Below are 26,902 nucleotides of genomic sequence, written 5' to 3' on the forward strand. Positions count from 1 at the left end.
TTGATATGTGTAGATATTAAGTTGAAGTCAGCAGGAAGAATTTTTTTCTTCTCATGCAGAAACCTTTGATTGAACTATGCTTTTTAAGAATATGAAAACAGGTCATCTAAAAACGGAACAAAATCCGTACCCATATAAATTTCAGCAGACTGTTGGAAAACCTGATCATCGGAGGCTAGGGAGATATCATCGACAAGGAACTCCAACATGCTTTGTTTTATTTCAACTTTAGGGTATCTGTGCCTGGTATAAGAGTGATGGCTAACAAAGTAATATTTTGCATTACTGATCACTAGATACGAATATTTCGTTTTTCAATTTTTGCTGAAAAATGTCTCCATAATGTCTCCAAGTCTAGTCTTTGATTTATCGTGATGAGTTGTTGTGTAAAATATTGAAAAGCCATGCAGTTTGATGTTGTGGGTTTCAGAAAAGCTTTTGCGATTTCAAATCTAAAAGAAATCTTAAAATGTTTTTCAATACATTTTTGATGTACAGTATTTATGACATATGTTGTGACACAGTATGTTTGATTTTGTTTTATTTTACAGTTGTTAATATTTTCATAAGAAGCAAAGATAGGGACTTTGTACAAAGTTTGCCCCATCCAGTAATGTATCTTTGTTTGTAAAGGTTTTTTCTGAAGGTTGGGAATCCAATATAGATACGGTAACTCATATTCTTCTATCCCATTGAATGGGATGTTAAATGTGTCTAAAACTGAAAATCATGATTTTGAAGATTTTCATCTTTTGATTACCAAATGTGGAAATATTACCAAATGTCTGAAAAATACAGGTGTGATAATGAGTCGTTTAATCAATGGAAAGATAATAAAATATTCCAGAATCAGGAAACTGCATTTTCTACAGTTTTGAATATGCTCAGTCTAAATAAGGCATAGTGCATCTTTGTAAGATAACTAAATGTATATTTCATATGACATGATCACAGATTCCACATCAGTTCACACAAAAATCATACACAAACAAAAACAATTTTTCTGTGTATATTGTGTACAGTATTAGATGTACAGATATGTTGACATGTGTACATGGAAAAAGAGGGGATAATGCTTACTTCGAATCATATTCTATAACATTTAGAATGCTTGACCTTTTCATGAAATATCATGAATATTGATGCGTCTTCTCGGGATATTATTAGATTGTGACTTATTAGATTCTGACTAATGATACATGATATTAATTCTTAATGCACAATACATGTGAAAAACACTCTAGTAATTAGCACTGTAGTGATATCCAAAATTAACAGGTATTCATGTATGGCTTCAAACTTTACGAGCTCCGTCGTTTGGGATGTAAGTGATAAACAAACGCCCACAAAAAGTCATTCACTTTATCGGAACTATATCGACCCGAAGCAATGATCCCATAATTTATATAACTACAAAATGTATTACTATTATCATTAATGAGACCAAGAATTGCATTTAGATCGTTTAATATTGGTCTATCGTTGAGGTAGGCAAAACTATATTGAAATGTAGGTAAACTTTTCAAAGAATGTATTATTTTTTAGTCAAATGCAAAAATATACGATAAAAACACTTACATCTTTGTATTGAGAGACAACGATGGGTATAGGCGTAAAATCTTTGTCAAATCAATCTCAACTGATATTTATACACACATGTACGTTGAAGTATGGTATCGTTTTCTTTTCAATCACAAAGTGGGGGATTTGTTTTTTGCCCGAAATTGATGATGCTAAATTGAATGTATGTGTGTGGACTCATTAACTCAAACTGACTCATTTTTGTACATACACGGGCGCTCGTCATTCGCAACAATTAATACCGACATGCCCTTACATTCTCCTCTCTGACCTCTAATCCACCCCATTCCCTAAAATTAAACTTCTAAAGATCGCATATTTTTTTTAGTATTCCTTTTCAATCAAATGCGTGTCAAGAATTTTTATTGTAAGGTCATTCTGCTGAATGTCTGACAATGGCAATAAATCGTGTTGCTTTTTGTTGTAAAGCCATTCTGCAGAATGTCGGATAATGGCAATAAATCGTTTAGCTTTCTGTTGTAAGGTTATTCTGCTGAATATCCGATAATGACAATAAATCGTTTTGCTTTTTGTTGTAAGGCCATTCTGCTGAATGTCGGATAATGGCAATAAATCGTTTTGCTTTTTGTTGTAAGGTCAATCTGCTGAACATGGGGTTGTTAGGTCTTGTACACCGCAGATTTGTTGGTAGTCTCAGATTATGTTGGATTACACCTGTTAGCCGCCGTTTAGACACTCTTGAAAACCTCGAGAAACACCAACCTTTCCTAGTTATTTCTCAATATTTTTGAAAACTTACGCGGATTATTTTTTATTCTAAATTTGACAGTCTCCGTCAGATACCCAGTATCCGACGATGGTGTCTGTGTGACTCGTCCATAACGCATGACCTACAAAAACAGTAAGGACATTCGGATTGTCCGACAGTTCCTTCGATAACTGGTCCAGACGAAGAATTCGCTCTTCCTCTGCATCCCCATTCCAACCATTATACGCAAGAAAGAGCCATTACAGCGGCATTCAACTGAGTGTAAGCAAAAGTTCATTATCATACGATGTATTTACTCAAAATTAATATGTTTAGCATAACATCGATGTCCGTGTAAATTATATTCTAACAATCCACAATAATTATTATCAACTGTACCCATTCCTAAGCATAACCTATTATATTCCATTATAATTGATGTAATTGTATGCAAAATTTACTTCTGTTATTGTATGACTATCTCTACATGAAATTTCCCTCTCCAGTTGGATTACGCGGTAAGCATCAAAAGATTGCACGGACGACTCGATCGCCAGATAAGATAGATAAGGTATACACAAATACTAGTAACTAAATGTCCATCAATTTCTAGCATCCAGTGTGAAGCTCAATATCTCCTGATTGACAAGGGTTCACAGGCCAGATAAATTCGAAGGCGTGCTCATTTTCTCGGTCTTTAAACTAATTGCGCTGCCCCCTCCCCCTCTCTAAATAAGTAAGTGAAAAAAACAAACAAGCAAATAAATGAAACCTATGTACTTGTTCCGATATAACCTACATACATAATTTTAACTCAGTTGGTTCACAAACACCAGCGTGACAGTCCAAAATAGTTTGCTATGATTACAGCTCGCAGTGCTTTGAGGTCGCTATCAAGATAGTACATGTGGTTTATAAACACCAGAGATATTACAGAGTTGCTGAAAAGTGTACACAGCTCGCGGTGCTTTAAGCTCTCATTCCAAAATTTTCATTTTCGGGGAGGCATGTCAGAGGGATACGTGTAATCTACATAAAAAGTTGCAGTGCAATACGTCGACAAACACTAGAAATATGGGTGAGAACAGACAGACAAATATACCAAGTGAAACCTATGTATCCCCATATCAAATAAAATAAAATAATTTATGTGTAATCTATCCTTAAAATGTCAATAAAATATTAGGGAGCGGCGGTTTAGGACGGGCGAAGATTTGGGGTGTAAAATAGTACATCCCAAATCCTCGCCCTTAATGATAGTACAATTTTTTCCCAAATTGTCGACGGTGTAACGATTTGGGATGCCGGGCGACGGTTTGGGGTGTAACATATCACAATACCTACACTATAATGATACATGGGATGAATAACAAAGAGTAATTAACTAGTGTATTCCAGTGTGATACAGATTCTGTAATATTCACAGGGCGATGTAAAAAAAAAAAAAAAATAGAAAACGATTTCATTAAAAAGCACAAGGATGGAATTTGATATTTACATTGGTTATTAATCTTTATTCAATTTACAAAAAATGCTTAACTGTTAATCAAAATATATCAAATGGCATACGAACGGAATCTTCAATTTTATGAAAATACTTTCGGTACTATGGTAGATCATATCTATCTGGTCAACCTATGCATCTCGTCAATTTGATATCCTAGCTGATCTAATTAATTACACTTGACATATCGAACCGAGTTTATATTCATGGGTGATTAGTGGTTAAGATGATAACCACCTAAATAGTCAGGAGTTGCATTTATATTTTCGTTATTCAAAGCAGAGGTAACACAATTTAGAAGACCAAATATTGATTAAAGCAAAAAAATAAGACTAAAGTATGGATGGACAATATTACGTTTTAAGATGTGTACACAAATGATACAGCAAGCATCCATCTAACTGTTCATTATAAGACACGTAAGGTAAAATATTCTTAAATATTGGCTCTAAAGAAGATGTAGGCCAAAGAGAAATGACACTGATAGTGACGCTGAAGTACAGCTGCTCAAAATCATCAATACCTTAAGTACATTTAATGTTCAAATTGATAGGTAGGACAGAACACAGAATGTTGGTACAGACGGCAACACAACATGATGAGGACCGTGTCCTACACCGTCAGAGTAGTGATATCCTGCTACGGAGGAGACTGTCGTATATCGTACCAAATATATTATTTTGCGTCATGGACCGTATAAACGAATAGTTAGAAATCGTCAGTGTTAAGGAGGCAATTTAGAGTTCTTGAGTGAACCTGGCGAGAATTTATCATATGGTTGTGTAAATCCAGCTCTAGGACATAAGTTTTCATGCAGAATAGAATTTCTAAACTGAACACATAAATTGAAATTTGCGAAAACATGTTCATTTATGCTATAAATTTTAAACTAAGAATACATATTCCATATGCAAGAGCTTGTTCTGGGTATAGTCAGTTTTTAAATCGAGGTAAGCTACTGACAAAAAAGTTGATGGTACAGGGATTTCAACAGTCTCGATTGAAGTCAGCATTTCGCAAATTCTATGGTCGTTATAACGATCGAGTTCGTCAATACAACCTCCCATTGGGTGAAATGCTGTCTGACGTGTTTCATACCGATTGTTAAGCCGTTCTTAGCACACTGATTTGACTGCGGATAACTCCGTTTACCTGATCAGGATATGGGGCTCACGGCGGGTGTGACCGGTCAGCAGGGGATGCTTGCTCCTCCTGGGCACCTGATCCCACCTCTGGTGTGTCCAGGGGTCCGTGTTTGCCCAACTATCTATTTTGTATTGCTTGTAGGAGCTATGAAAATGATCACTGTTCGTTATCTTCACTTTGCATAGTATACATGATACTAATAAAGGCCAAGGGACGTCTATCTAAAGGTCACTCAAGACAAGATGAGGATTGTTATTGTGCAATATGTATATTATAAAAGTTACTTGAAATGCTCGTAGGTCTTTTGGAATGCGTTACGTGTTAAAATAAAAAATAGATATAGGTATTTACCTAAATGTTGATGATTTGCTTGATATATACAACAACACATACGTTCTTCATATGTATTTATATGTTGTTGAAATTCCGTACCCTGTATTGCGTTTTGTCTGAGATTGTTTTATTTCCCTTACCTCCTGTTTTGATATCCAGTACCGATATTGAGACGAGGAAAAGGAAAAATACTGAGAAATTGCTTGCGTTGTAAAATTCTTTAAATTTTGTATCGCATACGGAATTTACAAAATTCATAACAATTTATTATGTTCCCTTGATCATTGATCACCGTTCGGTTTCTTAACCTCTTCATCTCAGCTAAGTTCTCACAAGGTATAACTCATGATAAATTTGTGTAGTGATCACATATTCGGTATTTTGTCCTCTTATCACACAGTATGCCTCATCGAGATGTCAGTTGCACTATCAATGGCGCATACGACATAACCTGAACTATAATTATTCATGAGATGATTAATTACTGTATTACAAGTGAATAATTTAATGTTGTATGATTGTCTGAAAGATATTTTATATCATTGTCAGGGTGATGTTTTCATATGGATACACTGTTCGCATAATCCCTCTCACTGATATTATTAACTTGTCATACAGATAATTGGTATTTTTATAGATATACTTACAATGTCTGCAGACTCGTCAGTGCATCAAATATTCCATTTGGTAACGTTGTTATTTGATTGGAATCCAGGTCTCTGAATCATAAATATTTCCCAATTAAGCTTAGTTGATCAACACTACAATGCTGGAATATATCATTCTGTAAACTCAAAATGCAAGAAAATAATAATGACAATGAGTGTGGCTTTATAAACAAAAATAAATCCATCAACAAAGGTTTCTTTATTTTCTAACACACATTTCAAATTATATGATTATTACAAATTATCCAGTCAAATCAAGATAAGAATACGACATAATTCCCCACATTTGTTTTATAGTTAGATCCTTTTTCTTTACAGAAGGGAGATGTTAACATTGATGTAGGAAGACATCAACTTTATGACAAATGGGATAAATTCAAGTTATCCAACGTCAGCTTCCTATATACATGTAGTGATATTCCATTATCACTTGTTTGTCATACCAACATATCTCATTTGATGTAATTAAAAACTGCATTTTCTGGTTATCATCAATTTGATTTCTAATTTCTCGCTAATTCAAAACAAGTTTTAGATAAATAGAAAGTAATTTGTGCAATAATGTATATGAAAATGTGCTTAAAATGCCTCCATGTTGAAAAAGGTTATATTTACTTATATTTTGTTTTTATTTCAAACTATAAAATATAAACTATTGTTGTACTCAACATTATACTATTTTGATAGTATTTTCATCAATGTGTTTTGTGGTTTTAGGAGTTATGGTCTATCAACTGTTCTCAGAATATGTAGTCATGTTGACAGAATGTTTGTAGCAGTTTATACTTTAAATTAGTTTTTTTTCCATACAATTTCATCACAAAAAAGATCATCATAAACTGACTATGTATCAAATACAATTCAGGAAGCGCATTAATTTTGTCTACACATGTAGATCACTAAAGATGTGTCATACTATTCAGCTTGATAAACCCCAACAAGACAGAGAGTATATAGGAGTCATGAGATCGATCACTCCTTGTTATTTTCACCTTTTTATTCTTAACATAATTTACAACATTGTGTAGATAAATATTTCAAACAGATATCAAGATACGTAAGATTGATTCCTTATTCAGTTTTCAGTTTTACTCCACCTCGCCAAGAAGCGGACAGTATATATGTTGCTATACATAAACGAGTCTCTGTTTATCTTAAATACTTTTTATGCCCAGTGTTAATATTAAAAATCTTGAATCCCATCTCTGGTATTTCCAGAGGTCCGTCTTTCCTCTTTTATGACAAACGGGATGATTTCAGCTTTTCCAATTTCAATTTCCCATATTTATATAACATTATTCCATTATCACCTGCTTATGGTGTTTATGTCGCTCAACTGATTAGATACGCACGCAAGAGCTTGCCCTAATTATGGCCATTTCTAAATCGAAGCAGGCTATTGACAAATAAGTTGATTGTACAGGGGTTTCAACAATCTCCTTTAAAGTCAACATTTCGGAACGTCCGTGGTCATTGTAGCGATCTAGTTTGCCAGTACACCATGTGGTTGGGATAAGTGCTGTCCGACGTGTTTCATAACGATTGTTAGGTCCTTATTGGCACCCTGACTTTGACTACGGATAACTATGTTTACCTGAGCAAGATATAAGGCTCATGGTGGATGTGATCGGTCGACTGGGGATGCTTACTTCTTCTAGGTACCTGATCCCGTCTTTATTACCTCCAGGAGTACGTGTTTACCAAACTCTCTATTGTGTATTGCTTATAGGAGTTATCAGATTGATCACTGCTGTTATCTTCACCTTTCATAAGATGTATCATTGTTTATTTTTTTCACTTGTTCATAGATCACTGTTCAGAAACTTCGCATTTTCATCTAAAATGTATTTAAGGTGTCAAAAAGCATGATATATCGTGATGTCAGAAATACTATCAATGACTTTCAAGAACACTTGCACTATTATAATACATGAAGCAATTAATTATTGTATTTCACATTAGTCATCTCCAGGTGTATGCTGCTCTGAAATAGATTTTTGGGTCATTGTCATGATGACGTAAATATATCAAAATAGTTTTCAGAGCAATACAACTTTCCTACATTTACTCTCATTAACATGATTCATTTGCGTTAAAAATAATTTGTATCCATATAGATATATGTATAGTGCTTTTAGATTCGTGAATGCATCAAATAATCTATTCGGTAATGCTGTTCTTTGATTGCTACTCATGCATCCGAATAGTAAAAAAAGCATGATTAGCCTTAATTGATCAACGCTACAATGATGGAATACTTAATTCTGTAAACGGAATCAATTTTCTAGAGAATGGCATTTGCACTAAATACGGTCATTTTCTCCCTCAGTGCCCTCGTCCGAAAATAAATATGTTCTTGACTATTTTATAATAAAACAAAACAGAAAGTGAATAGTCTGGTTGCGTTCGTTACAAGATCGCTTTTAATTAGCAACATCAAATCGACAAATCTGCACACACAAAAATCACTAATGAAAGCATAAGAAATCAAAACCGATAATGGGCTGGGTGGGAGGGAAGGCTAAGCCACAGAAATATAAAAGAGACCTTTGTTGGTTGTAACGAACCTCACACTGCTCGAAAACTGACCAGTAGTAGTATATATGCTAAGCGCAAAAGCGATCGTGCATGAGCTCAAAAACCCGCGAAATGTATTTACGGAATATAACGAAAAATGACAAAACGTAAAATGTAAATAAATAAATTTAAACACAATAATTAGATCCATCAACGATGGTTTATCTATTTTATAAAGATAATAATTTCCATCCATATGTTAACTAGAGATGTTTTGTCAACTTGAAATAAAAGCAACAAAATATATTTCAAATTAGTTGTTTAGTTGGATTTGTTTCCGCAGAACGCAGGCGTTGATTGTAAACAAATACAGCAACCTCATGGCAAATGGGATAATTTCAGGTTCTTCTTCATCACCGTCCCGTATCCACATGTATTTAACAATGCTATATTATCATATGGTAATGTTATCTGTGTATCCTAAGCGATTGATTACATCACAACTTTTTCTGCTAATTAGCAATTGGTTTGGAATTTATCCTTGACGCAGTTGTGTTAAGTAGAGCCATAGAAATATTTTAGAGTAAAAAAAACATTATAAACAGATCAATTTTTGACAAAATCTGTACACACAACCTTTTCATACAAAAAATAAATATGTATATATAATTAAGTGCATATTGACCTCCCATACATTTTTCACCAGACCGACAGTCTCTACATCAGCTGTATTTCACGTGATCAAATATCAAGATAAAATCGTACCGTGTATGTATAAATGGTTCCATTGGCAAGGTATCAATGCAACTTGAAGTTAATATTACTTCAAAACATATTAATTTCTTAATTTGAAAAGTGCTGAGAGCAAGTTTATTGTGACTTGTAACATGTCTAATATTTGCATTGAACATGCAAGATGCGGCGATTTTTGCATATACGAAGTTGAATCTAGCCCGAAAAACATGTTTTCTGTTGAAGCCACAACTTGCTCCCCTAACGTTCCTTTTGCACTGAAGTTCACATGTCACATAAATCAAACATCTTTCACTCAAAAACCTCGGGGTGTCGTGCCAATGATGAAATTTGTATGTACGGAAACCCTGTTTATGCAAATGAGTTCATTGTGAAAGTCACTATATACATGTAGATTAGGGGCGATATCAAGATCACAATATAATATGGATATTACTTTAGCATGTATGTTATATAAAGAGGAAATTGAAAATATTTCAATATCAAAGAGAATTAATATAACCCATTTGACAGAAACTTTTACACGATTGCGGTTTATTGTTTGACAGCGGTGGTAAATAACGAAAAAAAAATATTTTGACATTTCCAACCGCAAAAGGAATGTAGATATGTACGTCATTACCTTCAGCATGACGTATTTGTCATTGTGACGTCATGTAATGTGCCAGTGCGGTAAAGTACATGTTTTACAGCACTGGTATTTATGAGGAAAGCCTTAACTCAGCCACGGACAAACAGGTTTCCAAACTATGATTCTAAATCAAACAAATGTACGGTTTGGAATACTTTTTTATGCACATTTGCTGAAAAATAAAGCCTAATGCCAAAAGATGAACTACTGACTTATAACTACCGACCTTATTTCAAACTATAAAAGGATTCTTTACTCAATATTATGCGATAAATGCACCATGAGCCATGCACAGAATTGCTACATACATATCGCAAGCTAACGGTGGGGAAGTTAAACTCATCCCATTTGTCATAAACTTCACTTGTTAGTTTGCCGTTAATAAATATTTTCAATAAAATATCTAAGTGCGAAGCAGATGTGGAATTTGTAGTGTCTTTTTTTTTCAAATTCACAGGGATATATCAAATCGACATATGAATGAAAATGAATATTTTTAAAAGATAAAACGGCATTGATGTATCGAGATGTTGAGTTTAAGTCAACAGGAAGATATTTTTCTTCTCATACAGAAGCTTTTGATAGAAATATGCTTCATAAGAATATGAAAACAGGTCATATAAAAACGAGACACAATACGTGCCCATGGAATCTTTAACAGGCTGTTGGAAGACCTGATCATCAAAGTGTAGGAAGAGATTATCGATGAGGAACTCCAACATCTTTTATTTTAACTTCAGAGTATTTGTGCATGGATTAAGAGTGATGGTTAACACAGTAATGTCTTGGATGACTGATCACTAGATACGAATATTTTGGATATTTTTTGTTTCAATTTTTGCTGAAGAAACAACTATCCTTGATGTCTTAAAGTCTAGTCTTTGATTTATCGTGATGAGTGGTTGTGTAAAGTGTCGAAAAGTCATACGGTTTGATGTTGTGGGTTTGAGAAAAGTTTTGTGATTCCAAATCTAAATGAAACCTTAAAATGTTTTAAAATCTACATTTGATATACATTATCTCTGACATATGTTGTGACCCAGTATGTTTCTGTTTTCTATTTTACAGCTGTTAATATTTTCGCAAGGAACAAAGATAGGGGCTTGCTAAAACATTTGCGCCATCCAGCAATGTATCTTTATTTGTAAAGTTTTTTGTGAAGTTTAGAAATCCAGTATAGGTACGGTAATTCATATTGTTCTATTCCATTGAATGGGATTATAAAATGTGTCTAAAACTGAAAACCATGATTTTGAAAATCTTCTGATTACAAAATGTGAAATTAATGGCAAATTTGTGTAAAATACAGTTGTGATAATGAGTATTTTAATCAATGGATATATTATGAAATATTCCAGAAGTGGCAAACTGCATGTTCTACAGTTCTGTATATGTTTAGTCTTAATAAAGCGAAGTACCTTTTTGTAAAGGAACTGAATGTATATTTCTCATGAAAAGATCGCAGATTCCACACCAGTTCACGCAGCAATCATACAAAAATAAAAAGGAAATTCCATGTGTACATTCTGTAAAGTATTACATGTACAGATACATGTACATGTATACATGGAAAAAGAGGGGAACATACCTGTTTCGAATCATATTCTATAATATTTAGAATGCTTGACCTTTTCTTGACGAATCATCAAAATTGATTTTTTTTAATGATACGTCTTCTCGGGATACTTTTAGATTGTGATTAATATCCCATGGTATTTATTTTTAATGCACAATATATGAGGGGAGATACACTCTATTACTTAGCACTATAAGGACATCAATAATTTACAGGTGTTCCTGTATGGCTTCAAAGTTTACGAACTCGGTCGTTTGAAATGCATGTAATTAACAGAAACCAACAAAGTGAGTCAAGATACATGTATATTCAAGAAACGTCAAACATCACAGACTGTATATGTACCCTGTGTTAACACCTTCACGCTCCTAAACTGTATAAAATTCACTTCCTACTTAGATTGGACATATAAAATTTGTTTCATACACTTTATTGAAACTATATAGACCCAAAGCAATGACTCCAGCATTTATGTAAGTATAAAATGTATTAGTATTATCAGTATTGACATCAAGGATTGCATTTAAATGGTTTAATATTTGTATATATTTGAGGCAAAAAAACCGAACTACTACGTTGAAATACACTAGAATGTTTAACGAATGTATCATTTGTGATGCAAATACAAAAACGTACGAGAAAAACAAATACATCTTTGTATTGAGAGACAACAATACAAATGTTTCGTATTTTGCGAAAGCAGAAAATGCATTTATGCACAATGTCTCCCATAGATATAGGCGTGAAATCCTTATTAAATCAGTTTCAAATGACATTTAGACATACGTGTACATTAGAGTGCGGTATCGTTTTCTTTTCAATTACAAAGTGAAGGAATTGGTTTGCCCGAATTGGATAATACGAAATCGTATGTGTGTGTGTGTGAGGGGGAGGTGTACATTTACTGAAACTGTCTCATTTTTGTACATACACCGGCGCTAGTCATTCGCAACAATTCATACCGACATGCTCTTTCATTCTCCTCTCTCATTCAGAACTGCAATAGCTGTACAAGATCTCTATTCTACCCCATCCGCCTAACAATTGAAATTTTGGAGATGACATAAAATTGTTTAGTACAATTATTTTTTCTTTGATTTAATCCTTGTCAAGAATTTTTGAGAAGCTAAATCGATCTCCCTTCTCTTTGAAAAAATGATACACGCCGATTCTGATGCAAAGTGCATTTCCTCGAGTTTTCTTTGAATTTTCACAGTTGATAATGCAAATATTCTGGACTTCACTATAGAATTTCTGAAAGGATAAAACAGCTTCTTTCTACTTTTACGCACGCATTCTTTTTTCATGTTTGTCTCTCTGTCAAAGTTGACCCTTTCCTTTTGGTGTTCCGAATGACAATGCACAGACAAAAGATTGAACGGCAAACAAACGGTGATTGCATGGTGAGTGCACCGTAAATACTTTCTGAACGTTGAACGCGAGCAGTTGGTGAACAGTGACCGCAAAAGTGTGAACGGTGAGCGCATGATGAACACATGATGAGCGCACAAAAAGAGGTTGAACGTATCAGGGAATGTAAAACTGTTCGTTAGCGATTTGTTTGTTTCCTCAAACGGTTCATTCCTGCATAGGAATTCGGACCTCATTTACCATTTTCGAGTCATTATATTTCAACACAGGGTTCGGTTGGAAATCAAGAAGGCAATTCGAATTTCTTAATGAAAAGAACAAAATGTAAAACTTATACAGTACCACTTTTGATGCAGCAGATGAACATTTCGACAAATTATGTTAGTGATGCTCAACCGAAATGTTTGAAATCCGAAATAATAATGAAGTTTTAGAGCTATTATAGGCAAAACCAGTGTGCTAAATTCGTTGAAGGATAAGAGATATGCGTTAGGGAGATAATCCTTAATTTGGAAATGAATTTCTAAATTTTATAAAAGCAAATAAATATACATCTGTATTTTCAAGCTAGTAACAAAATACTTAGCTACTGGACTGTTGAGGCCCTCGGGGACTAACAGTCCACCAGCAGAGGCCTCGACCCAGGGGTCATAATGTAATACTTATCCGGTGCCAATTTTGATGCACCAGATGCACATTTCGACAAATTATGTCTCTTCAAAACTAATGTGTATTTGAGAGTTTTTATTCATGTTCGGATAGCTAAGGAATTTCGAAACTAGCAAAATTTCAAATTACATGCTCAGTCTGAAATTGTTTTAAAAATAATTATTTTTTATGAAATTGTTGAAACAAATGAAATGCATTATTGATTTGTTATAAGATCAACTACTGTTGTCTTGAAGTGTGGATGTGAATTGAGAAACTATGGATTGCTAGAGCAACGGTGCACTCCCATACGCATCAGTGGACACGGACTATATTTATCCGGTGTAATTACAGACCCTGAAGAGTGCTATTACACCTCCAAATCGTTTCGTTTCGTTAGGCACAAACCATTCACCGTTCCGTACAGACAGTTCAGCGTACTGTGCAAATCGTTCACCGTTCCGTGCAAACCGTTCACCGTTTCGTGCAAATCGTTTATTGCAAGAATCGTTCCGTGCAGGATCAAGCCACGCCCATAGAAACGTGCAGATCGTTCAAACCACGCCCTTAGAAACATACAGATCGTGCAAGTCATTTCAGAATGGGATGTAGGACAGGTAGACATTGTAGGGAAATTTGACCAATTATTTCAAAATGTCTCTATGACAGTAAAAATCTGCAAATAATCGAGAGAAAACAAATTATTATAAAACCACCAGGCAGAGCAAATCCAACACCATTTTCTCACATTTATTCAAGATCTGTCTTTGAAAAGAGGCCTGGAATTACATATTGCACAAGTGTTTCAACGGCACTCAGATTGAATGAACAAAACTAGCGAAGCAGACGAGACTTTTTCAATGAATTTAATAAAGCAATGAATACATAAAGTTGAATATATCAATATTCCATGACGATACAATTTGTGCATCTTCTCCCTGTATTTCCGAAGTTAAAAAATATTCATTTCCTTTTATCCCAACGTGTTCGAAAGTTATTAAAAATATTCCTTGTTTAACTAACACCAGGATGGAACAAATAATGCCGATAAAAAATCAGAGCGTGCATGTCATGCCTAGCATTTTGTGCAGACCGTTCACAACCCTCTCCCCGCCCAAAAATATTTCAATTTTTCCTGATGAGAAATTTCCTTAAATAATTTTATCCGTTTTCATTCACGTACAAATGTATATAAAATGTACAGTATAGGTTTATTCAACATCTGTCTTTGCGAAGAGGCCTGGAATTTGCAAATGTATTTTAAAGACACCCAAAAGAAATGCACAAAAATAGCGAAACAGACGATATCATTTCATATTCAGTTTCAATGAATTAAATAGAGCAATGAACAAATAAAAGTTGATTAATCAATACGCGGGTATGTTAAGGCAGGTCATGCTTCATTTATGCACGTAAACTTCACAATTTTTAAATTATGTCTTACATAGAGAGAGGGAGCTACTAACTCTTAAAAACTATTTTTGTTATAGATAGATCATGGGGGTACCTTAATAGAAAATGTAAAAGTAACACATTATCCGAAGATTCAAATATTGGTCTAACTGGCGATAATGACGGTAAAATACCCATAGTATATCAGAATTACTGATAGAATCCTACCACTCTCAATAAGAAATAATTATTGAACATTTAAACACGAAACCATCTAGCTCATGTTTTACAATTTGCATGATGCTATGTAGTTTTCTTTAAAAGCTTTCTTAACAGAGGATTCTATCAGTAATTGCCGTGTACATTAGTTTATGACCTTTTAAACGGTGTATAAAAAATCTCTAAAAGTATGCGGGCTAATGTGCTACTTTTGCAGTTTTATTTCAGTCTGTGACAGAGGAAAATCGGATCGACATGCAAAATGGAATGTTTTCTCCGTTAAACAAAGTTGTCAATGAATGATATCAACATACCTTCTTAATATCAATAAATCCTTAGCTTTTCACATACATATTCCATATATCCCATGCCATATATTTCAAATACTCCATATTTTGTCGATATTTGCATGGCACACATAACAAATTCCTTGCATGTGTCAACGTCACTCGATGTATAGTCATGCTGTCATCAGTTTACTTTCATATCGATCAGACAGAAATTACACAACAGCAGTATAGCATTTTGAATTTCTTTGGATCTTAGTAGCTGCATGGTTTATTTTATGCATAAATAAAACTTATATAAAAAATAAAATCGGAATTTAACATATACTTAGTGATATACTTATTTCAATTATGACGTCACATTGTTTCGCGGATTTTATCCCAGTAAAAAAATTCATAACCTGCCTTAACGTACGCGCGTATTCCGTGAAGATATAATTTTTGCATACTTTTCTATTTCCGAAATTAAAAAAGAATGCATTTGTTTTCATTCCAAGGTGTTCAGAATTTATTGATCTAATAAGCAAAAATGAAATTTACCGCGTCGTACATAAGCAATCATTTAAAACAAATCATTATCATTTCTTTCTCAATCTTTTTTTAATATCTAGAATACTGCAGTTATATTGAAACTATTTGAACCAGATAATATCGAGAAAAAAATCAAAGCGTGCAGGCCACGCATACTGTTCCGTGCAGATCGTTCAGCGTTTCGTGCAAAGCGTTCACCGTGCAAGTGGTGTAGTAGTACGCTTCGGGGTCTGTAGCTTCCTTGTCAAAACAGGACTTACTTGAGTATCGATTGGAGACCAAACATACATGTATTCTCAATTAATTTAGCACAGATGTTTAAACAATGCTGTGCGTACCTCCCTACTAAGCAGAATAGTGTGTCATGTTTGTAAATGTTATTTTTTATTTCAAAATACCAATAGCATTCAATTTTCAATTTAAAGTGGTGAATGGGGAGAGTATTCAATTTTGAATAAACGACTGGTGTCATGATATGTGCACAATCGTTGCATGCATTGTGCATTGGTCCATTAATAAATATTGACTATAATCCATTTAATAGGAACATCTTCAAAAAAGCGTAAATTTGAAATTTACACATCAAACAATGCCAACAACATGATGAGGGCTACTTCTTTTAGATGATTTATAACTAGCTAAAACACTCGCTGTTACAAAATCTCACATACTTTAATATTCCAAATGCAATAAATCGTCAATGAAAATGTCATATTTCTATAAATTGTCGCTAGTTCCAACCTTTTCCATTAGACTTACGAGATTGTGATTATATGTACCAACATTTTTAAAGAAATGAATGAGTGATAAATACATTTTAACACAGTTTACTGAACTTACAAGTACGAACCACTACTTGAATCATAAAGAAATAAATTAAAACATCTAGAAACTGAATTATTTTTATAATATATACGCAATGATATTACTGATATTTATTTTAGAATTGTGTCAAGAAACTACTGGCCCTTTTTAGTTATACGGTGACAATTGTATCACAATCAGGCCTGCGATGACCCCCATGGATGTATGAATAATGGTATATAAGTAACTGTTTGAGCTTTGTCAAGGATATATATGTATAACTGTAATTCATGTTTCAATTCATTTTCATCAGAATTTTCCACCTTAGAATGGCAACATTTTCAAATAATTTATTTAGTGAACCGTTAATGACGTCTGGGTTTGTTTTTTTTTGGGGGGGGGGGGGGCGCCTTTTTCTTTTTATAACACTTTATCTTTATCATTGGGTAAAATGCTGTCTGACGTGTTTCATACCAATTATTAGACCGTTCTTGGCACACTGATTTTGACTACGGATAACTCCGTTTACCTGATCAGGATGTAGGGCTCACGGTGGGTGTGACCATTCCACAGAGGATGTTTACTCCTCCTCATTTTTACAAGCCAAGTGTCCAATTCCCTTACTCTCATCTACCCCTTGGTGTATTTAGTTGCGACTGAATCTCGAGAGTTATCCTTCTTGACGAAAACAAAATCTAACCAATCAGATAAGGCATTTCATTTTTGGTTGCATGTGTACGTTTACAAAATGGAGTTGACAGATGAAAACAATAAAATTGTTTATTAATTATCTGTGCACACTTGATGGACGTCTATGCCATTTTTGTGCTTAAGGCGTAAATCACGTATCAAAACAATTCATTCAAATTTCAGCGTTTCTACTTTCGTTTTGATATTGTATTCATTGTATCCGAGTTTATTCAGTTCATTCCAGCACAAACCCTCCTTTATCGTCATTTGGGTGAGGTATATTATCGATTATCTCTAAAAGTTGATTGTAAACCCCAAAAAATTTCTCCGAAAATCCCCCGTCTTTGTTTTTTTTTTTTTTAGACAAAATGTCATTGCAAAGGGAAGAGCATGGGCTAGACATGGGGGCCGCCATTTCTTAAATCAAACTGGTTCTATGGCACGATTTGATTGGATGCCTTGGAAAGCCAAAGTGCGATATTTTGAAGTCTTAGAAATGCGACTAAATTCGCCAAAGGGGAGATGAGAGTAAACGGATTAGACACTTGGTTTGCGAAGATGACTCCTCCTAGGCACCTGACCCCACCTCTGGTTTGCTCAGGGGTCCGTTTTTGCACACCTATCTATTTTGTATTGCTTATAGGAATTATGGGATCGATCACTGTCCGATATATTTACCCTTCGTTTAAAAAGAGCGGAAATAATTCGAAAGACAGAATTTGACATCGAGGCTAAACTGTTCTTTCCTATTTTGACCTAAAGCGTTCCGCTCTCGATCAAAAAATGTTCGCTTTCCACCTTAAAGTGTTTCGTTCTTGATTCAATTCTGGTCGACAACCGTTTCGTTAAAATCGTTCAGTGTTCGTTCCCTAAACAAAACCATTCCTTCTCAAACCGCTTATCGTTCCTTCACTGTCACACTGGTGTAGTACTACGCTTCAGGTTCTGTACCAAGTGTTATTAATGATCAAGTATTTCCTATTCTACAAATATTTATCATTGCATCAGAAAGATTTTACTTCAACACATATCAGCATTTCACTACTACATTACTAATGTAAGTGTATGCAACATTAGTTTGTTTTTATCATTTGTTGGAAATTATATCCAAAGTATTTGTATTTATGCACTATTATGCAACAATGTAAGACCAAATCAAATCATGGATCGTAATGTATCAATAGAGGAATCCAACCAAAAGACACAGATTGATCAGCATGTTTTTGACATATGTAATAGTGAAAGTTTCCTCGAAAGACATCTGGATTGTGTAATGTATTTAAGAGGTAGGGTACCATGAATTGCACTTCGTTAAAAGGATGCATCGGGTTTTCAAAGTTCCAGTTTAAAAAGACAACATGAAGGCTATTTGTAAATATCAATACAGTTAATGTGTCTAAATTGTTAAAAATCTGTATTCCATAGGCAGTTATACACACATGTCACTACCACCAAAGATACTGGGAAAATTTTCTTTATTGTTTTACGTGAAACATTAAGACTTACATTCGGTCAGGACCATTATATAGGTTAACGGTCAACATATCATGCTTACTCCTGTTAGGCATCTGACCCCACCTATATAGTTTTCAAGGGCTAGTCCTTGCTGTGTTTTCGATTATGATGTACTTTCTTATGTATATAAGTCACTTTGCAAATCCTGCTACTCTTCGAGATAACCATTATTCAATGTTTATTCCAATAACAAATTCTAACGAATAATAACCTGTTCAATTATATACCAAATTGTATTTCATCAATACAAATCGTCCGCTTGAATTGCGAAGCTCCATGTAATGATCGATAAAATAGAAGTTTTAGACTGTTGTATTCAGAAGCATATGTCTTTCACAGAAAGTGTACAATGTATCTGTATCAGGTCTTCGTTTCATTTGACTTGTGTATGAATGGTGCAGATAACGGATAGTGATGAATTTCATAAATTTCCAAAATAACAAAACCAATAGGAGGGCAAACGCGGACCCTTTGACAAAACAGAAGGAATAAGCATCCCCTGCTCACTGGTCACATCCGCCATGCGCACTCTGCTTTTAATAGGTATAAGGAGAGATTTGTAGTTAAAGTCAGTATGTAAAGAATATCCTAACATCTGGTAAAAACACGTCAGACCTAGTGAAAAATCATTTTTGCAAATCAGATCATTATCAAGATGATAACATTTTTGAAACGCTGAAGTGAAAGAAGACAGTTCAACCCCTTGTCATTTGTTAAAAGATGCTGAAGTACGTCATTGACAATATTCATGTAATTTTTCAACTCAACATTTAGATCGATATCCAGGAGTCCATGTTTTCTCAACTCTCTATTCTGTATTTGCTTAGAGGAATTGTAAAATTGATCACTGTTCGTTATCTTTACCTTTCATCGACGACGTTTCATTTATCTAAGGTTGAGGAATAATCTCAAGATTCCTGGAAATTCTACAAAACTAAGAAGAGGGCAAACACGGATCCGGACACGAACCCGGACACATATATTTATAGTTCCAAAATTCCAAATTTAATGTAACACATGCATGCTTTCTCCTAAGGCCTATGTTTGATTTAAGAATATATATATGTTTTAATTTTAGTATATTCGTGAAGGGTCAACGCCCTGTAGTTGTAAAATAACGTGGATATGAATTGATAGATATAGTAGTCTGTGAAATTATAAAGAAAGGAATGTATAATGTAAATGTGATAAGCGACCGGAAAACAGGGCGTATTGAGTTTTTTCGTCACACTGGAATTTTAATATTCTTTGAATGTTTTTGTTTTATTCCGCCACACTCAACTGTTTTTCAGTTATCTGGTGGAGCCCAGTTTTTATTGGTTGAAGAGGGAACTCAGATACAATGTACCAGTCAAGAGACCACCGACCTTCCGAAAGTAAACTGTGAAACTTTCTCACTTACCGGCGTGAGCGGGATTCGTAACCGCGCCGACCAAAGGTGATAGGCCGTATGACAGATTGATGGTGATTTTAGCGTATTTCGACGACTTTCTTCATCACATAAAAGTGGTATTTTACTAAATCTTATTCCTACTGATTGTTTGCTCTGGTTTAGGGTGTTGATAAAACGTGAAATGGTAAACGGAATTGAACGAAAAAGAAAACCAAGATGCAATGGGGAAAATGTAAATAGAACGATTTTTTACTATCATAACTACGCATGGGTCTTGCAGCATTGAATGAATGTAGTAATGAAATACAATTCATACATTTAATCACAACCAGCCTTGATTTAAGAACACTAGTTAATGTGAATGATAATTATTTCCTGTTTTATCAGCAAATGCAGTTGACTCACGGATATCACTACCCTCTCGACTACCTTCTTCAATTTTCAGGTTAAAATTATTGAGGATAAACAGTTGATAACATATATTATGCCTTCTACTGTCGAAATGTGTAATCTATATTCTTCAGGGATGTGATTTTTCATCTTTTAAGAAGAAATCCTTCGATTGGTTCAATTTTTCGAAAGAAATAAAACACCAAAAACGAAATACTGGGTTTGCTCAAGAGTGACAGAAAATATTTTTCCAGGTAGCGTGGGGGTGGTTTCCTCCCTTTTGACCAATTTCCTCTGATTTCTGAAAAATTCAGTCACATCCCTTAGTTACCATTCGCAGTACTCGATAACGCACCCCCCTTCCAAAAAAAAAAAAGAAATGGAAGAAAAACAAAAACGTTATGATTGAAAAAAAGTAATATCTATGAAAAGGTGAAAAAGTAATCAATTTGAATTAATTTACATCCTTAGAAATTCAGAAATTTAGCATTAAACTTTTTTTTTACACAGCATCTCTGAACTAGTATTAGTTGTGAAACGAATTTCTTAATCGATATAAAATAAATGAAGTTTATTTAATGTACAGTGCATGTTAACTGGATCAACAGCTCTATTTGTTGATACGTTGAATTCAAAGCTTTATACGTGTAACTCGCTTCAGGTAGCTCATTACACTATTTTTTTTTTTTTACTGGCTCGTTAAAACACCTCTTATGAAGTATGATTTCGCCATCGAAAAAGTGATACAAGTTTTCAAGTATTTTATATGATTTTTTAAGTCTACCAAAAACATGTCAATATAAAAATAGATATATCAGAGAAATTGATTTTGAAAAGAAATTGAAATAAAATGGTCAAAATTCAGAATTATTACGATTTTTCTAATTTGAACCACGCCCGATTGGAATTATAAAAAAGTAGAAAAAAGAACATTGTAATCAGAAAATTACCAACAATATGATTATTTTAGTCATTTCTATCAATTTTGATCGGGGTCGGTATTTTTCTCTCCATTTTGAATATGGTGATTATGTCTAAAATGTGGTCATTTCGTTTCAATTTCTTTTTATTCTGAGAATTCTTCGATATATCTCTTTTTCTAACTGACAATTTTTTTTTTCCGGAAGATTTATCCGTAGATTTAAGAATAATGTTAGCAAATACCGTTTTCAATTTTCATATATATTTTTTTTCTAAAAAAGATTAGGTCGTTTATATCTGAATATTTTAGGCATATTTTAGTAGTTCGTTATCTTCACCTTTCATACACAAAATCACAACGAAATTTAGACTCAAGAATCTCTTATTTGCAAGCAAAACACCATTTTTATCATTCCGGAAAAAATCACAAATAATTGCATCACTCTTTCGATGGTGAAATCATACTTCAATGGAAGTGTATTAACGATCCATTAGATAAATTTTTAGTGTAATAAGCTACCTTAATTCAGTATAAATATTTTAATCCCTCGTGATCATGTATTAAACTGACTGTTCATATTACAAATGCATACACATCAATGAAACTATTGAAATATAACAATTTAAACGGGTAATAGAAACATGCATGTCTTATTCTTTCATTGCTATTGAGGAAGGGACGGTTGTGTGGGGGTGTTCATTTTTTTTTTCAATTTCGAATACAAGATTAGTTCAAATGTTTATAAATGTATGTCCCCTCCCTCCTTTGCACTGACAATTACCGCTTTTCCTGTAATTGAGTCAATAAAACATAGAGGAAGGACATCAATTCGCAAGGATAATCAACTTTTCTGTACCACGGCTTTCCTCCTCTCGTTGTATCCATTGTCGGCATGCGACGTCAAAATTTGTGGGAACGAACGGTTAATGTTTGTACTATGGAGATTTAAACCATCTAAAACAAAACCTACACAGACATGGGTATGGGCTTTTGTAATTTTGTTTTCAAAAGTGGATTCATTTACAATTGTCAATTTTTCGAATGAGCCGATATGTTTGATAACTACGCTGTGTAACGAAAAAAAAAATCCAGCATAGCTATACTGTATTCTTTTAATTTCATGGTTTGTTTAACAACCAAGCCCAACAAGAGACCCATGGGCCACATCGCTCACCTGAGTCACCTTGGTATATATCTGAAGATTTTCCATATGTATTTGCATATGTATTTGCATGCAAAACCTTAGTCCCTATTATGACCCGAACCTGCCCCTGGAGGCCATGGTTTTTGCAAACTTGAATCTTCACTATATCAGAAAGCTTTCATGTAAATGTCAGCTTCTTTGTCCCAATGGTTATTGAGAAGAAGAGTTTTAGGGATTTTCCCAATATTTGTATGTAAAACTTTGATCCCCCCTTGTGGCCCCATCGTAAACCCGGGACCATGATTTTGACAAACTTGAATCTGAACTATGTCAGGAAGCTTTCATGTTAAACTCAGCTTTTCTGGCTTAGTGGTTCTTAAGAAGAATATTTTTAAAAAATTACCCATATATATATATCTGTATGCAAAACGTAGACACCCACCTTGTGGCCCCATCCTACACCCGGGGGGAGGGGGGAGGGGCTTGATTTGAACAAACTTGGATCTGCACTATGTCAGAAAGCTTCCATTTAAATATTAGTTTTTCTGTCTCAGTGCTTCTTGAGAAGATTTTTAAAATTGTTAATATATATTTTTATGTAAGACTTTGATCCCCTATTGTGACCCCATCTTACCTCCAGGGGGCATGATTTTAACAAACTTGAATCTACCCTATATCAGGAAGCTTTCATGTAAATTTCAGCTCTTCGGGCCCAGTGGTTCTTGAGAAGAAGCTTTTTTAAATGACCCCCACAATATTTTTGCATTTTTTTTTATTATCTCCCCTTTGAAAGGGATATGGCCCTTCCTTTGAACAAACGCGAAAGCCCTTTACCCAAGGCTGCTTTTGGCTACGTTTGGTTGAAATTGGCCCAGTGGTGCTGGAGAAGTCGAAAATGAAAAAAACGTTTACAGACAGACGAACAGACAGACAGACGGACGGACGGACGGGCAGACGACGGACAACAGGATATCAGAAAAGCTCACTTGAGCTTTCAGCTCAGGTGAGCTAAAAATCACAGGATATATAATAAGGTATATGTAGAAATTAGTGTGAATTTATTGTTTTTAATTTCAAGGATCCCATATAAATTTCTTTAAACATATTTTTTCCCGTAAATTCTATTATTGATGAATTACGCAGCAATTCGTTTAGTTTGTTCTTTTTCATTCCTTCATTCAATATGGGCAATAAAAACTTCTTTGTGAATGCAATATCTTTTATTCAGACTTTGACAAAGGTGACGGGATGCATTTATTTATCATTCCTAAATGCTTGTGACATTCATATATCAGACAAAATTAAGTTCATGAGTGAGTTTCACCAGATATTGTGTCCGGTCCATCGTGAAATCGATTGGCCTAACCAATCATCAATATTTTAGTAATGTTCGTGACTTTACCAGCACTTTCAACGTATATAACAGTGAACTCTGTCGTTATTTCCATACATGATATATCATATCGCAAAAGACAACATCATAATGACAGATTGCAGTAAAACGACTATCGATGTCCGCAATAAGTCGTGAGAGTTATATTTAAATTTTCAAAAAATGGTCAATTTATTTTTCATATTTCAATTATTATTCAGCTATGATTAGATTGAATAGCATGTTCTAAAGTAGGTTATAACGCGTTTGCAAATTCACAAAATATGCACGGAAATCATTACCGCTGCTCTTTCTTGACTTAACACAATCACAATGCATGTAGTTTTCTCGATATTCTCGTATAAATAGTAAAATACTATCCTCTTGCACGGAAACACATGCAACAAAAGCAATGATCTTATTGATATTTATAAAATATGTACGTAAATTTGTAGATAATGCCATGCTGGTTAGAACAAAAATCGAACTCATTACATTTCATTCCATCTTCCGCACCGCGTTTAAACATCACCCGTTAAATTGCTACTTTCGTATTCGACAAAGCCGACCAAACAAAATACACAACTTATATATTCTAAGATTTGTGAAGATATTTCTTCTGCACTTAAGTCATGCAATAACTGTGCATACGAGGTCCTTGTCAAAAGTCCATGAAACAGGAATGCTGCTTGTATACACACGGCTTTTTATCTCGCTACATTGTGCATTACAGCAATCCATTCTTTACTGATACAAATCTTTGCATATACGTTTTGTTAAAGTTTGATTACTTTATATCACTTTTAAAATTCTACTTTAAAAATTACAAAGGGCGATGTAATCAGTTTTATACCAAACAAAACACAGAACACAGCTTGATGTTGCACACAATTAACAACGTCAACAAATAAACAACGTGATGTCTAATATTTCTTTTAACGTCATTTTCTCGATGATGACGTAAAACTCAACAAGCCTGATTTTGTCGTGGTGGCTTATAAATGTAGGAGAGAAAATTTAACATATATGAGGGTATGAACTGTGACGCTTCGCACCTTCATGTGCCAAATATATTACATGATCATACAAATAACGTATACGGATTATATAAAACCATCATCAATTGATAGAAATCGTGGAATGAAGTGAATTAATCCCAACATAGTGCGTTGGTCTAAAATGCATGTCTTGAAATACAAGACGTTAACCTTTTCACAATAATTGTTTAGCATTATGTAGAATAACATAATTCATATAGCTTTATAGTTGAATACATGTAGTACCTATATATAGCTATTCATGAGTGTTATAACTTCGAATATGCTTAGAATAACTTACAGGAAACAGGTGTCCGTGGGGATGTTAGTCGGTACTCCGGTCAGTCCTCTACTGTCACAATCTACGTAAGTTCCATCACAGAGATACCTTTCCTTACTACAACTACACTGGTCAGGACAGGCATCCGTTCCTTGGCTGTTTAGCACAGAGAGCACTACCAACGCCCAAACCACCAGCTGCATCGTTACTATGTGGTGAATAACGTTGTCTCTCTATTCTCATAAAAGTCTAGCTACTCAGCATGTCTTCATTGTTAGTGCAAGAGCTAAATATTTCCTTATTCTAACGCAGGGACCTTGCGCACGTCATATGTATACAGACATATTTTTCTACAATAAACATAAACATTGAGTATCTGGATCTGTGACTTATGATCATTAATGTAGGGGTAGATATTGATCACTGAAAACTATAGGGTAGAGGAATCAAGCCAGTATTTATCATTCTTGTTAAATGAGATCAGCTCAACCACATAAAATTATTTTGATTATATGTTTGTTAATCTGAAGTGTTGATGTCAAGTGTTGCTATTAAACGTACACTAGTGTGTGTTTTCCGGAGTTGACTTTCTCTCATAAAAAAACTTTCAAGATTTAACAAAAGCGGTTACTTGTATCTTTCATTTGCATTTGCATTCATATATATATATATATATATATATATATATATATATATATAACTTTAAACACTTTGTTGAAATATTTATATATATATATAAGCACTGAAAAGGCCACGACACTGTTGGTTATTTAAAACTCAAGTTTCCGACGCAACCCACGTCTTTTTCAAGAGACATATATTACAACGCAAAAACTACAAGTATCGATAAACTACATTGGTGACAAGAGTGATACACTCTTGTACTGAGTGATAAAAATGGTTGTGGTTTCGTTGTAAAGCGTGTTTACAGGACTTATGAAAAAAATGACAAATGTTCTTTTGTCAATATTTGTGAAAAAAAATTATCCCCCAAAAAATTAGTTTTAGAATAACGACTGGTAAGAGAGCGTGAAAGGTGAAGCTTACGAACAGTGATCAATTTCATAATTCCTATAAGCAATACAAAATAAAGAGTTTGCCAAACACAGACTCCTGGACACACCAGAGGCGGGATCAGGTGCTTAGGAGGAGTAAGCATCCCCTGCCGACCGGTCACACCCGCCGTGAATCCTATATCTTGATCAAGTAAACAGAGATATCCGTAGTCAAAATCGGTGTACCAAGAATGGCCTAACAATCGGTATGAAACAAGTCAGACAGCATTTGACCCAATGTTAGTTGAAATTGGCAAACTAAATCAATTCATATGTTGTTTTTATTTGGGGGGGGGGGGTCAAAATCCAATAGTAAAGTGAAGAAGAAATGCTTCAAATGTAATAGTTTGGACTATATAGACCCTGAACATCAGCCGGAATAGCTGAGTAAGGTAAACGCGGACCTTTGGAAAAAACAGAAGCGGGAGCAGGTG

General features: G+C 34.3%; 1 protein-coding gene across 21 annotated transcripts in view; it reads right to left on the minus strand.

Annotated features, from left to right (window-relative positions):
- Positions 1 to 25,895, minus strand: part of LOC125666012 (leucine-rich repeat-containing protein 15-like) — a 304,143-nt gene extending 278,248 nt beyond the window's left edge. For 7 of the 21 annotated variants that reach the window (XM_056151265.1, XM_056151263.1, XM_056151255.1 and 4 more), the window contains exons 1-2: positions 25,435 to 25,842; positions 5,921 to 5,992 (exon numbers count right to left, since the gene is read on the minus strand). In XM_056151265.1, coding sequence (XP_056007240.1) covers positions 5,921 to 5,992; positions 25,435 to 25,616 — 254 coding nt within the window. In that variant the 5' untranslated portion in view covers positions 25,617 to 25,842. Of the gene's footprint in view, positions 1 to 5,920; positions 5,993 to 25,434 lie in introns of all 21 variants that reach the window. The other 14 variants (XM_056151267.1, XM_056151262.1, XM_056151259.1 and 11 more) reach the window with 5 other exon arrangements.
- Positions 25,896 to 26,902: the final 1,007 nt, after the last annotated feature.

This window comes from Ostrea edulis, chromosome 10 (genome assembly GCF_947568905.1).
Source record: "Ostrea edulis chromosome 10, xbOstEdul1.1, whole genome shotgun sequence".
In the NCBI taxonomy this organism is placed as follows: Eukaryota; Metazoa; Mollusca; class Bivalvia; order Ostreida; family Ostreidae; genus Ostrea; species Ostrea edulis.